The 14,542-nt window shown below is 37.5% G+C and overlaps 3 protein-coding genes across 3 annotated transcripts; 2 read left to right on the plus strand and 1 right to left on the minus strand.

Annotated features, from left to right (window-relative positions):
* The first annotated feature begins 420 nt into the window (after positions 1–420).
* Positions 421–5,063, plus strand: LOC133312174 (uncharacterized). Its single transcript, XM_061513329.1, has 2 exons — positions 421–892; positions 5,044–5,063. The coding sequence occupies exons 1-2, from the start codon at positions 421–423 to the stop codon at positions 5,061–5,063; spliced, it is 492 nt and encodes a 163-aa protein (XP_061369313.1).
* Positions 5,064–5,885: 822 nt separating this feature from the next.
* Positions 5,886–10,288, plus strand: LOC133312175 (uncharacterized). Its single transcript, XM_061513330.1, has 7 exons — positions 5,886–6,418; positions 6,532–6,729; positions 7,970–8,242; positions 8,475–8,577; positions 8,755–8,873; positions 9,143–9,322; positions 9,584–10,288. The coding sequence occupies exons 1-7, from the start codon at positions 6,119–6,121 to the stop codon at positions 10,286–10,288; spliced, it is 1,878 nt and encodes a 625-aa protein (XP_061369314.1). The 5' UTR covers positions 5,886–6,118.
* A 950-nt stretch (positions 10,289–11,238) lies between these two features.
* LOC133312193 (uncharacterized) lies at positions 11,239–14,374 on the minus strand. Its single transcript, XM_061513357.1, has 8 exons — positions 14,095–14,374; positions 13,874–14,004; positions 13,589–13,666; positions 13,432–13,476; positions 13,286–13,330; positions 13,116–13,167; positions 12,208–12,304; positions 11,239–11,721 (listed from the first exon to the last, which is right to left on the minus strand). The coding sequence occupies exons 1-8, from the start codon at positions 14,357–14,359 to the stop codon at positions 11,556–11,558; spliced, it is 879 nt and encodes a 292-aa protein (XP_061369341.1). The 5' UTR covers positions 14,360–14,374; the 3' UTR covers positions 11,239–11,555.
* Between the last annotated feature and the right edge of the window lie 168 nt (positions 14,375–14,542).

Genomic DNA, 14,542 nt, shown 5'->3' on the forward strand with positions numbered 1-14,542 from the left:
TTAATTATCAACCTATAATAAATTATCACCGTTAAATGCAAATGGATAACTCCGCCCATGTGTGCTTGCATGCATGGCCTGTCCCAAGCCAGGATAAAGGAGGAGGGTTGGCGTCAGGTGTTGCGAACCGGCCGTAAAAAACAGCTATATTTTTATGTGATGAACCTATATGATTTTTCGTTGGGGCGTACCCTTCATAGCGACGCGTTGCATCGAGCCCCGGGTGTAGCGAAAAATGGGCTAGGGTCTTTGCCACAAGGCAAGGCGCTGCATCGGGCCCGTGGTGTAGTGAAAAGTGGGCTAGGGTCCTTGCCCCAAGGCAAGGCGCCAGGTCTTCACCCGGATTTGGTGAGAAGTATGCCAGGGTCCCAACACGCAGATGGGCGAGCGTGGCGGGCAAGCACAGCCCAGGGGTTAAGGATGAGATTAGGAAGCTGGAACATAGGAACCTTAACGGGTAAATTGAGGGAGTTGGCAGATGTTTTTGCTAGAAGGAAAGTGAATATTGTGTGTTTGCAAGAAACTAAGTGGGCTGGAGAAAAGGCCAAGGAAGTGGATGGAGCTGGTTTCAAGTTATGGTACACAGGTACGAACAAGAGTCGAAATGGTGTTGGAATTATGATCGATAAAAGTTTCATAGATAAAGTTGTGGACGTCAAAAGGAAAGGCGGCAGGATTATTCTGGTTAAGCTTGTTGTGGGTGACTTAATTCTGAATATCCTCAGTGTGTATGCACCCCAAATTGGATTGCAACCAACTGATAAAAGCCAATTTTGGGAAGACTTGGAGGAGGTTTTGAGGGGAATACCTCGAGAAAAGAAGATTTTCGTAGGAGGAGATCTAAATGGTCATGTTGGTAAAAGCAATGGAGGTTTTGATAGAATCCATGGAGGTTTTGGCTATGGGACGAGAAACGAGACTGGAGAAGATATCTTGAATGTTGCACTAGCCTACGATTTGATGTTAGTGAACACCTTTTTTCAAAAAAGGGAGTCACACCTAATCACTTTTCATAGTGGCCATAATCGTAGTCAGATTGATTTCTTTCTGGCTAGAAGAGAAGATAGAACTTCTTGTGTCGAATGTAAGGTCTACCCTGGAGAGTGTGTCGCTACGCAACATAAGCTGGTAGTCTTGGATGTTCGGTTCAACAAAGTACGTACAATGAAGAAGAGGGCTCAGAATCCAAGGATAAGGTGGTGGAAGCTTAAGGAGGGAAAATAGAGAGAGTTCAATGATAGAATGTTGCACGAAGGACCTTGGGAGTTTGATGGAGGAGTGAATGCAACATGGAATGAGATGGCTAAGTGTATTCAAAATTTGGGAAGGAGGGTGTTGGGAGAAAGCAAAGGAAATAGATTTCATACAAAGGAAACATGGTGGTGGAATGGAGAGGTGCAAGAGGCAATTAAACATAAGAAGGAGTGCTTTAGATCTTTGCATAAAAGTCCCAGTGCAGAGAACCTGCAAAAGTTTAGATTGGCGAGAAAAAATGCAAAGAAAGCAGTGCGAGAAGCTAGAGGCAAGGTTTTCGACGAGTTGTATAAAAATCTTGGGAGCAAGGATGGTGAAAGAGGTATTTATAAACTTGCAAAGATAAGGGATAAGAAAAGTAAAGACCTCACCCAAGTTAGATGCATCAAGGATGAAAATCAAAAACTTCTGGTGAGAGATGAAGATGTAAATGAAAGATGGTTGAAATACTTCAACAAGCTGTATAATGGGGATGGAGATACAAGCGAGGTGGACTTAGAGGACGCGTGTGATGATATGAATAGAAGATTTGTACGCATAATTAATACACATGAAGTTAAGGAGGCTTTAAAGAGGATGAAGACTAATAAAGCCTTAGGGCCTGATGGTGTCCCTATTGACGTGTGGAGAGGCATGGGGGATGTGGCAATAAAATGGTTGACCAATCTTTTTAATAAGATTCTCCAGATGAATAAGATGCCTGATGTATGGAGGAAAAGTATGATTGTGCCTATCTACAAAAACAAGGGAGATATACAGAATTGTTCAAACTATAGAGGCATTAAGCTAATGAGCCATACTATGAAGTTGTGGGAGAGGGTTATTGAACATCGCTTGAGGAAAGATACCAAGGTTTTTGTAAATCAATTTGGATTTATGTCAGGAAGATGTACCATGGAAGCAATTTTCTTGATGCGACAACTAATGGAAAGATACCGAGAAAAGAAAAAGGACTTGTATATGGTGTTCATAGACCTTGAGAAAGCATACGATAGGGTTCCAAGGAAAGTTTTATGGTGGGTCCTGGAGAAGAAAAAGGTTCCATTAAAGTATGTAAAGGCAATCAAGGATATGTATGATGGGGCTACTACATGTGTAAAAGCTTGTAACGGATCATCAAGTTATTTTCCTATCACGGTAGGTGTACACCAAGGGTCGACTCTAAGTCCTTACCTCTTTGCCTTAGTTATGGATGAACTAACAAAAGATATTCAAGAGGAAGTGCCATGGTGTATGCTTTTTGCAGACGATATTGTGCTTATTGATGAGAGCAAGGAGGGTGTTAATAGAAAACTTGAATTGTGGAGAAGCACATTGGAATCCAGAGGATTCACATTAAGTCGAAGCAAGACTGAGTATCTGAAGTGTGAGTTTTCTCTGGTACGAGATGAGGACCAAGAACCTGTGCATCTAAGTGGTCAAGAGGTACCCAAAAAAGATGCTTTTAAATACTTGGGCTCCATTTTACAAAACGGTGGAGAGATTGATGAGGATGTAAATCACAGAATCAGAGCAGGGTGGATGAAATGGCGCAGTGCATCTGCATTTTTGTGTGACCGCAAAATCCCCCTGAAGTTAAAAGGAAGATTCTATAAAAAGGCAGTAAGACCGGCAATGCTATATGGAGCAGAATGCTGGCCAACACATAGGCAACATGAGCATAAGATGAGAGTAGCAGAGATGAGGATGTTAAGGTGGATGTGTGGTTACACAAGGATGGATAAGATAAGAAATGAAGATATTCGACGAAAGGTCGGAGTAGTACCGGTAGCCGAGAAGATGAGAGAACATAGATTGAGGTGGTTTGGGCACGTGATGAGAAGACCCATGGATGCTCCTCTAAGAACAGAAGTTTGTTACCAAGAGCTCAACACAAAAAGAGGCAGAGGTAGGCCGAAGCTTACTTGGGTAAAGTAGTAAAACAAGATTTAATGGAGTGAGATATAGATTGGCGGACAGTATGTCTTAGAACGGAATGGAGAAAAGCTATAAGTATGGTGGAGGGTTAGACCCGCTGTTATTCCTATGTTCCAGATGGTCCCTTTTTAGTCCTTTTCCCCTTCATTTCCCCCACTTCTTCTTGTCCCTTTCTTTTTTACTTTTATTTATTTATATATACATATATTGTTATTATATTTTATCTTATTTTATATTTTTATTTTATTTGTTTATTTTTATTTATTTATTTTTGGCTTTTTTACTTTTTTACTTTTTTATTTTTTTATTTTTTTTATTTTTTTTTATTTTTTTTTATTTTTTATTTTTAACTTTTTTTCAACCGTTTTGTATCTTTCATGTGGGTTCATCTACCACCGATCCCAATTAATTTGGGATAAAGATGTTGTTGATGTTGATGTTGAAATGCAAATGGATAGGAGAAGTAAGACTAGTTCTTATTCTTAGGCCGAAATCAAAATATTCCTCTTGTTCTAAAATATGTTTCTAGGAAGTCTATGCATATTTGCGTTGATATGCTAGACCTTGAGGTTTATAGTATTAAAATTAAGAAAATACTATACATATGTTTGATTTACCCAAGTTCTAATTATAACTTAAAATTTGTTAGAGAGATATGAAATAATTAATTTAGCCTCACCCAATGCCTTAAGATTTTGAGTTGAAGTGGTTCTTTAATGGTATCAGAACTTCAGTGATCACAAGGTCACGAGTTCGATCCTCACCGCCCCCACTTTCATGTAGAATTAAGAAAAGCACAAGGCAGACAAAAAAATGGATTTGTGTCATATCCACGCTTCAAGCCCAAAGAGCTCTTGCGAGAGGGGGTGTATTAGAGAGATATAAAATAATTAACTTAACCTCATCTAATGCAGGTTTTCAGTTGAAGTGATTACAAAATTATCAAGAAGAAAACTTCCTCCAATAGACAAAATAAACTCTCAAAGTTTAAATTCCATGGGCTTGTGCCATATCCACGTTTCAAGCCCAAAGGACTCTTGCGAGAGGGGGTGTATTAGAGAGATATAAAATAATTAACTTAACCTCATCCAATGCAGGTTTTCAGTTGAAGTGATTACAAAATTATCAAGAAGAAAACTTCCTCCAATAGACAGAATAAACTCTAAGTTTAAATTTCATGGGCTTGTGCCATATCCACGCTTCAAGCCCAAAAGGCTCTTGCGAGATGAGGTGTATTAGAGAGATATAAAATAATTAACTTAACCTCATCCAATGCTGGTTTTCAGTTGAAGTGATTACAAAATTATCAAGAAGAAAACTTCCTCCAATAGACAGTAAAAAAATAATAAAATTATATATTTTTATTTTTATAATATTACTTATTTTTATTTCACACTCTCCTTATTTTTTTTTCAATCTCAAACCTAAACATCAGCTAATATTCAGTTAGATATTTTTTAGAAACTTATTTTTGCCTCTATATATAGGGAGTACTAAAATAAAAATAAAAATATTTCACAAAAATTTAGTGACAAATAAAATATTACGTAATAGGAAAAAAAAAAAAATTGACCCGAGAGCCAACCCGTCCCGACTCTCACCAATCCATTTTGGCTGATTGACGAATTAACCCGTTAGATTCAACCTATGTTGTCAGCTCTTGTCTCGTTACAGCACACTGGCACCCAAACCTTTTAACCTTTGGATGCAGCCTTATTTTTTGAGATTTAAGTTTTATTTACCTAAATAAATGAAAAAAATTAAACATAAACAGAAGAGAATCGAACATATACAAGACGAGATCGAACTGTTCAGTCTTCATTGGAATACCCTTTAATAGTTTTAACTTATATTGTATTCTCCGTTACCCAGGTCCTAGACATCTTTTATGAAATCAACATTGAAAAAACATTTTCACTTTTAAATTCTGAAAAGTTAAAATAAATGTAAGATTCAGATGAATTTATGCATAGAAAACTTCTTACGTCATTTTGAGCACATGTAAAATTTTCACGGATCAATTATTCACAGACAAATACATCAACATCCCACTCATCTTTATGTAGGAGTATTCCAACCACATAATGAGACAACCCCACCTTTTCATTTGTTTAATTTTCTCCTTAGTCCTTATAATCACATCATCCCATGAAGACAAAACACTGTACCTAATTACCAAAACTGTTTAAACCATACAACCATGTAATATTTTTTTGCCCAACAAAGTACCATTAATATAGGCATAGCTGAACCAAGTGTACCCCACTCATATTATATACATCATCAACTATCTCTATGGTCCATGTTGGGTTGGATCCAGCCACCAACCAATCCCATTGCACCGCATCCCGTGTGACCCGAACCGCGGACCCACCCGACACCCGTTATTGTCCTCATCTTGTACATCCTCACTTTCTCTTTCTAAACCTAAATTAGTATTATTCAAGTTTTGTTAACAAACTTATTTTATAAGCTTTTATTGTTTTTTCATTTTAAGTTTTGTTTAACAAACATTTAACAAATTCTTTATTCCATTTTTTCATCCCTAACGTGCCCACTTTTTCACTCATCATAATCCACCATTCTACCTAATCTACCCCTACCATAATTCCCAAACGTTCTATACAACCAAGGGTATTATAGTCATTGAGACAAATCAGTAGCTTCTTGTTCAGTTGTTTCTTTTTTTCTTCCCAAGTGGTAACCTTCCCCATAAAGCGAAAGGAAACCACATTCTCTGTTCCTCTCAGCTACGTTTCAGATTTCACACCCCAAACCCCTAATTTATCTTTTCTGTTTCCAAAATTCAATTTTTTTTCATACCCAGAAAAATTCGCTCTCATTCCGTTCATTCTTTGTTGTTCTTCGATTCTTGTTACTTTCTGCGGTGGTTGTTCCGGCGCGTGCAAGTTCTACCCGATATCTCCGGCATCTCGAGCTGGTTCCCATGGCGGCGGGGACAATGGCTACCGCCGCCGGAGCGGCGGTGATGCTTTACTACGTGAGCCGGAGGCTCGGGAGGAAGGCGGAGGAGGACGACGGCGATCAAGCCGGCGGCGATGCCTCGAAATCAAGCAGATCGGTTCGGAGAAGGAGGCTCGCTCGGAGGCCGGCTCAGGCTCCGGCGACCCTGATTGAATCGATGATCACTTTGTCGGAGACGTTGAGGTTCACCTATTCGGAGACCCTCGGGATGTGGCCCATCGGCGACTTGGCCTTCGGCATCAACTACTTCATGCGCAAGCAGGTGAAAAGTTTCTGAAATTCTAAGTCAATTTCACTGTTTTTCTTTTTTTTTGTTCTGTAACTGTGCGAGTTTGTTTTTTAATGGGTGTGTGATACTGATACTGATACTTGCAGGGTAATTTGCCAGTTGCTAGTGTGTATGCCGGTAGTGATTGTGTACAACTGAAGGGTAATGAAATTATTGTGGAGTTATATGAGCTGTTGAGGTTGTTGACACTGTGTATGCTTTTCTCTAAGAAGCCATTTCCAGTGTTTTTAGATTCTGCTGGATTCTCCAACGACGATGTTCTCCTTCAGAAGCCAAAAGCTGGGGTATGCTTTGTCCTTATTCACTCACTCTCTCTGTGCCCTTTCCTTTTTTATTTTATTTTTTGGGACTGAGTGGTGGAGAGAAGTAGTAAGACAAAACTCACATAGAGAAATAGTGGCCTCATTCTGACCACTGTTTAGAAGTATATGCCTTTGAATTCAATTCAAAGGTCCTTGTCTCGATCCTGTCTGTATTTTTTCTTCTTCATTTTTTAACTGAAAATCATTATCATTACCACAAAAACACATGATTTTAGTAAAGGTCTGCTGCATCAACTTGCTGCAATTCATCTTTGTCACTGGATTTGGTTATGGATTTGGTTATATATGTGACTGATACTAGTGAAATGGAGAACTTTATTGACTCTTAAAGATAAGGAGGAGCTACACTTGGGGACTCCCAATCCCATGCCGTATTAGGCATTTGGAAAACTACCCCTATGTTTTAATTTTTAATAATAATTTTTTCCTTTTCTGAAAATGTTTTAACATTTAACTGTGAGACCCCTTGTGGTATTTGATATTGTGTAAAACTCGTGTTTTATGGTGGAAGTGGATATGCCCTTGTGTAACATGATGTATTTTAACAAATTTAATACAAGAGGTTAAAGTGTGTATGTAAAACAAGGCTACCCCGTTTTTTATTCTTTCAGAAAATGTTATTTTTATCTTCCCTATTTCAAATACCTGCTAGTGGAATGTTGGCTGAGCGTAGACTAATATGTTCAAGCAATCAGAGGCTTGCTGTTAGTGTCGAAATAAGAAGAAAAAAAAAACCATAAGCAGAGGCTTCTATGTTGTGCAATACTTAGATGCTATAAATTCCCTATCAGATAATAGTTTGTGTTGTTCATTTTATTTTATCACTGTTTGAGGATTCTGCAACTTGATAAAAAATGGTCTCAAAGGAAAGAAATAGGAAAAATATACAAATGTGAGGTATATGTGATTGTCTATGTTTGTATGAGATGGTGGTTATTATTTATATTTTATATCATTAATATTGTTGCCTTAGACATGCTGAGTTTTGACTTGTATTTTAATCCTGTAATTATTGTGGCTCTACTTCGATATGTTAGCCACTAATCTTCCAAACTATACTTTTTCACGGAAAAGTATGGATCTTCTACTTTTTCTTTTCTTTTTTTCCTAAATTACTTTAAACTGCTGAGGTATTTCACCATGTTTTCACGTTTCATCATTTTTCTGCAATTTGACTATATGAAATGAAATCCTTTTGCAGCTTCTGAAGCCTGCTTTCACAATTATACGGGATACACAGTCAAAATGTTTACTCCTATTGATCCGGGGTACTCATAGCATAAAAGACACGCTGACAGCTGCAACTGGTACTGTTGTCCCCTTCCACCATTCGGTTTTAAATGATGGTGGGATAAGCAACTTGGTTTTAGGATATGCACACTGCGGTATGGTTGCTGCTGCTCGTTGGATTGCAAAGCTCTGCGCTCCTACTCTACTTAAGGCTCTTGGTGAATGTCCAGACTTCAATGTCAAGGTATTGTTTTAATATTCTATTTGGAAGAACTGTATAATGGTACATCACTGTATACAGAATTGAAAACCTACTTCCTTTAGTTTCTTTGTTTCTTGTTTTATCCCTTGTTACTCTAGATTCTGTTTCCTTTCATAATTTCCTTTTTTTTCATTTTTAATTTTATCATGTGACTAGTACATACATGGCTGTATAAGTACATTTATAAACAGTTATCCTTTTTATCTTTCCATAGATTGTTGGGCACTCACTTGGTGGTGGTACTGCTGCACTGTTAACATATATTCTTAGAGAGCAGAAAGAGTTCTCTTCAAGCACATGCGTCACATTTGCCCCAGGCATGTAATTATACTATTGCTTTACATTTACATTTAAAGTTTTTATTCAATTGAGTAGTGATTATTTTTCATGCAGGATTTGCTCTGAGACATTAAGTTTTCTCTAATATGGAAACATTTTCTGTCTTGTCATACCACTGCTGCTAATTCCTTGTATCATAATTGTCATTTTTGCAGCTGCTTGTATGACATGGGAGTTAGCAGAATCTGGAAAGCACTTTATCACTACCATCATAAATGGGTCTGACTTGGTGCCCACATTCTCAACTTCCTCTATTGACGATCTCCGTTCTGAGGTGCTCTAGCTAGCACTTTCGACTAGATATGGTTTTGGCAAATGTTAATGTTAATTTCTTAATTTGGGGAGTCCCTATTGCTACTCTCGTGTCTATGGCCACTCCTATTCAACTAATTTTTATCTAAAAGATCCTTCTTTGTTAATCAAACTCATAGTTTAGAAAAATTATGTAAAATTAATCAAAAAGGAGAGGCAATAGACCACTCCCCTTAATTTGTGATGCAATCTTGCCCCATTTCTTACTCAAGTTGGTTTTCTTTTCATCAGGTCACTGCATCCTCTTGGTTGAATGATTTACGGGATCAGGTTGAACGTACAAAGGTCCTGAATGTTGTCTACCGCTCTGCAACTGCGCTTGGATCTCATTTACCATCTATATCTAGCGCAAAAGCCAGGGTAGCTGGTGGTGCTGGTGCTATTCTGTGGCCGGTAACCAGTGGCACTCAGGTAGCTTCAACTTCAAGCTTCCTGATCTCTAATTTTACACTCACTGCATGCACTGCATAATGCTCTTTAGGATTTAGTTTCCAATTAGGGATTCATTTGACATTGAAAGAGTTTGTAGTGGTTATCCATCTGTGCTTAATATGAAGGGATGATTGATCCATTGTTCATGATACTTGTATGATTAGATTTTCATTTTGTTTTGGGATTTCCCATATATAATGTACCTTTGATCTTATGAAGATCCTTTTTTTATACTTGCAGGTTGTGATAAAGCGTGCACAAAGTGTTGCTCAAGCTGTTGTCAGAACTCGGTCGTCGTTGTCATCATGGTCTTGCATGAGTGCGCGTCGCCGAAATGTTGGTCCATCATCAAACTCTAAAACAGAGGACTTAACTGAAGCTTCTCTAATATCTGACAGAAGTAATGAATCTCTTTTGACGGAAGAGGTTGTAAGAGAGTCTGTGCTTAAGGATGAACCTAGTTCCTCAAGTGGAGGATCTGGTCACGATGACACTGATGAAGAGGAACAATTAACAGAAGGGCAGTTATGGTATGAGCTGCAAAAGGAGCTTCAGAAACAGGATAATACCATGAATATTCATGCTCAGGAAGAAGAGGCTGCAGCAGCAAAAGAGATCACTGAAGAAGAGAATCAGCTTGTTGATGCTGCAGAATGCAGTAGTTCAATCACAACCTCAGACAACTTGGACAGCCATCGATTTTATCCCCCAGGCAGAATCATGCATATTGTCTCTATACCTTCTTCATCTGATGATTCAAATTCAAATTCCGATGATCCTCTTGAGGAACATGTCTGCTTGTATGAAACACCTAGAGAGCTGTACAGCAAGCTCAGACTTTCAAAAACGATGATAAATGATCATTACATGCCAATGTATAAGAAGATGATGGAACTATTAATCCGAGAGCTAGAGAAAGATAGCAGCTGTAATATTTTAATGTGATAAAAATTTAAAATAAAAATAAAAATATAGCATTTGGAAATTATGGTTCAATCAGACTTTCAGTTCTCTTATTTCTTTATCCCTCTCTGCCACCTTCCAGGAGAAAGTATTGGGGTGTACTAAAGGTGCATGATCGGTTCACATGAAATCTAAACTGTTTGTTTTGCCCCTCCTAAATCATTTGGTTATCAGGTTCAGTCTTAGCTCAGTCATTCAGTTATTCACCTAATGTATGTGTATATAAAATTATGTGATAAATATAATAGGGTAGGTTATTGTAACAAATTACGGTTACTACAAATCAATATCATCATTAGATTAATTATGTTGATTTAACGGTTATATTTATTTTTATCTTTGTATGGTTATGATTCTTCATAAATATAAAAAATCATAACCATACAAAGATGGAAATAAATATAAAGTATTAAATATGAAAAATCATAACTATACAAATATGAAAATAAATATAACCGTTGGATCAACATAATCAATTTAACAGTGAAATTAATTGATAGTAACATTAATAGTAACCATAATTGATTGGTACAATATCCTATCCCAAATATAATAATGAAAATATTACAAGTAACATATATCAGTAGTGGGATGAAAGTATTCTTCCTTTGCAACCCGACTAAGAAAAGAACCGAACCAGTTCACGGGTTTCAATAATAACGGGTTTGATAGTTTTATTTATTTTTTTGTTTCACACCTCGTGGGACTTGCTGTGCAATGTTGGAATTAGACACGTTTATCAGTAATGCATAAGTTAACCAGTAATCACTGACATTTGTCTTTGCATCTCTGACTTTGCAACTAGTGCATTCGTAAATGTCAGAGACACATATATTATATTACCCCGTTATATTCTATGTGAATTCTTCTGTTGGGGCATGAAATATTTAGGAAGAACCTAATATATTTGATAATAGCAAACATGAGTGTGATATAGAGTTGTGTTCTTCCAAAGAGAGGAGATTTACTTTTTCTTCTGTAACTACATCCAACAAAATTATTGGGGTACTTATGATGCTATACTCGCTTACAGATAACAGCTGACATAAATAAAGCTCTACAAACATGCCCTTGTTGCTACTCTTGAGCTAGATATTCAAAACTTCCAGCAAATATGGGAAGAATGAAGATCATCAAAGTATTATTAAAGAATGTTTTGTTTTTCCATTGAATAAACAAAACGTTCAGCCCATCTGCCATCCCTTGCCATTGACATGTCTAAAGCAGTAAAAATTGACTGTTGGTATTATCAACCACCATAGCGATATTTGAGGGAATCTGGGGGCTCCTCTTCCATGATGCCAGAACCTGTTGTTGCCAGGTACTCACGAATAGTTGTTTTACGGTCAGCTAGATAAGTGTGATCCAGAAAGTTGTTATAGGCTGTGTCACCAAGATTCATTGCTGCCAGCACGCTACAAAAAATTTCACAATTCCTGTTAATTTACAAGGAATCCAAGAGTAGGCACGGTTTAAATAATGGAAAACTTTGTTCTGTTATGGTACTATTTGGTTTCCATGAAGCTGATAATCTCTGTTGTTTCCCAGATTGACAGCAAAACCGACATGCCAAGGGACTCATCAAGAGGGAAACAGCAAGAGGTCATGAAAGCAAAAGAAAAGAAAACAAAAACTAGGAAGAAGAGAAATGTTGCCCATGAATTTGTAACCTCTGTGATGAAGCAATCCAATTCACACAACGGGATTGTCACCTAAGCAGACAATTCCTATCACTATCAGTTGCATTTTCTTGTGTATTCTGCATCTGACAGCAAGGACTCTTGACCAGGGAAACAACAGCTAAGCAGAAATTCAGATGAAATGTGGCAATTTTGTACTAGTTCCTCTCTTCAACATCAAATCAACAAAAAGCAAATGGGCTTCACCCAAAAAGTTCTTACCAGTGTCGAAGATAAACACGGCAAGGTAAGACATCATCCCTCCAAATTTTATCAATATTCCATCGTCCATATTGCTGAAAATAGATTTCCTTGTTTCCTGAATGGAACCGTAATGTAAGCATGCATAAACAAAGACAAAAGGCATGAAATAAAAAAAAAAAAACAAGGTATGGGCATACATTAAACAGAATTTCACATTATTTTTTTTATGTAAAACACAGTAATCACCTACAATGCTATGATTGGAGGAAATTCCTATCTTCTAATGAATCATTGCACCCTTCGGCCTAGCCAGAAAGTTATGACATATTGAGGAATTCCTTGTAATATTTTATTATTGGAAGCATCCCAAGAAGCACAGACAGAAAAAATCGACACAAGAAGAATACAAAATTAAAGTTTCCCATTAGAATTTTTTATGTTCAGACTTGGACACAGTTCCTTTTCTTAAGTGTCCATGCTTAATAGGAAGCATCCAGTGATTATTAGGGTTCCCTCTCGCCTTTCCAGAAAAACCTTCATGTCATTAGTGAATCTTTACTGAATTTGTCACAATAAAACCTTGACATGTGAAAATAATAATTTAGAGAACATGTTGTCACTTATTAAAATAAATACATGTTCTATTTTGGTCCTTCAAGTCCTCGTAAATTTTCCATGCATAATTGCATACAACTCTATTCAATTCAAAAGAAATTAGTTGGCTATCTCCCTGGTCAGTTTCTGAAGTCAGATTCAGGAACAGAAGATAATATCATCTATGCCAAAAAAAATAAATGGATGCAAGCATAAAAATCCACTAACACGAAAAGTTGGATAAAAACCAGCCTTTCCAGTTTCCAAAAGGCCAAAATGATACATGCCCCATGTCCTTAATAAATAACAAGTAGAATGCTAATGAGAATTACCTTTACATCTAATTTTGAAAAATTCCTCATCACTATAACGGGCACAAAGGACCTGAGAAAAATTTGACACATCAAATGACAAATTTGCCAATTTAATAACCAATGATCCTCATGATGTAATAAACAGAATATCTATAAGCTTTGCAACAACAATAACGACCAACACATACCGCTGGAAAGTCAAAAGATTTATCATCAAGTGTTTCCGGAAGAACCTAAGACACAAAGAATTGAACATCTCAAACCGCATAAATATCTGAAGACAACAAAATATTACAAAAGCAGCAAGGCTCAAAATCAACATCTAAAAACTTACAGTTAGAAACCGAAACTCAACCTCCCTCCTGATAAAATCTGGAATCTGACAAATCATCCCCACAAGGCACAAACATTAGCTTCAGTGCTCAGCTAACAGTAAACTCACACAAAACCAGCACAAATTGAACCTGAAATTGAACTACTCAGCACTGTACCTCTGATTTTCTGATCTCAAAGACTGTTACTATAAGAGTCTCTCCTTCACATGGCTCCACACTCAAGCTTGAAATCTCCTAATAACGTTTTCATCAACATACAGTTAAAACATAATCTTCTATGCTAATTTTTTTTTATTTTTTTTTATTTTTTTAGTTTCACAATAAAATACAAAAAAGTAAAGCATTTCTTGCTTCTTCTTTTTCACGGAGAACAAACACACGATGAAGAACTAATCGGAGAATTCAAAAGGCAGTGGCAATTATGGAGTTAATAGAACAAACCATAGTTTCTGGCTTGGCAATGGCGCGCTCGAAGAAAACCGGAGCCACGTGAGCGAACACGCGACGAAACTGGTTCAACTTAGCAGTTCTGAAATTCACCAAATCGGGGAAAGTGCTTCGGGCGCTTCTCTCTGCGTTTGAGAAAGAAAGTAGCAGCAGCGGTTAGTTAGTTACCGAGGTTGTTACGGCGGTTAGTTACCCGTAAAATTGAACTTACTTACCGGAGAGGAGAGAGCCGAAGCCGCAGACGGAAATGTAACCGTCGGGGGAGAGGAGAGATTCGAAATCGGACTCGTCGCTGAGTTCCACTAGAGTGATCGGAGAAGAAGATCGGAGAGGCGCGGAGGACATGGCGGAGGGAGAGAGTCGCCGGGTCTTGGAGAGAGTTGAGAAGAGGGAGAAGGTGGCGCGTTGATGGGACGCGCGAGGGGCGCGAAGGTGAGGGAGTGAGAGTTGAGAGGTTAAGGAAGTAGTGCTGATGTTCATAGCAGCTGCTGCTCGATGTGGCGATGCAGCGCCATGTTCAAATAGTCAATCTTTTACATTTGATTTAATTTTTATTTTCTGTCAACTAGATAAAAAAGTTAAATGTGATTTTTTTTTAAGAAGAGTTTTGAATAAAAAAGATGATTATTTCTTTAAATAAATTGTGATAAAACAGCTTATTAA

This window comes from Gastrolobium bilobum, unplaced genomic scaffold, assembly GCF_033153095.1.
Source record: "Gastrolobium bilobum isolate Gb01-03AN ecotype WA unplaced genomic scaffold, APGP_CSIRO_Gbil_v1 utg16099, whole genome shotgun sequence".
Classification (NCBI taxonomy): Eukaryota; Viridiplantae; Streptophyta; class Magnoliopsida; order Fabales; family Fabaceae; genus Gastrolobium; species Gastrolobium bilobum.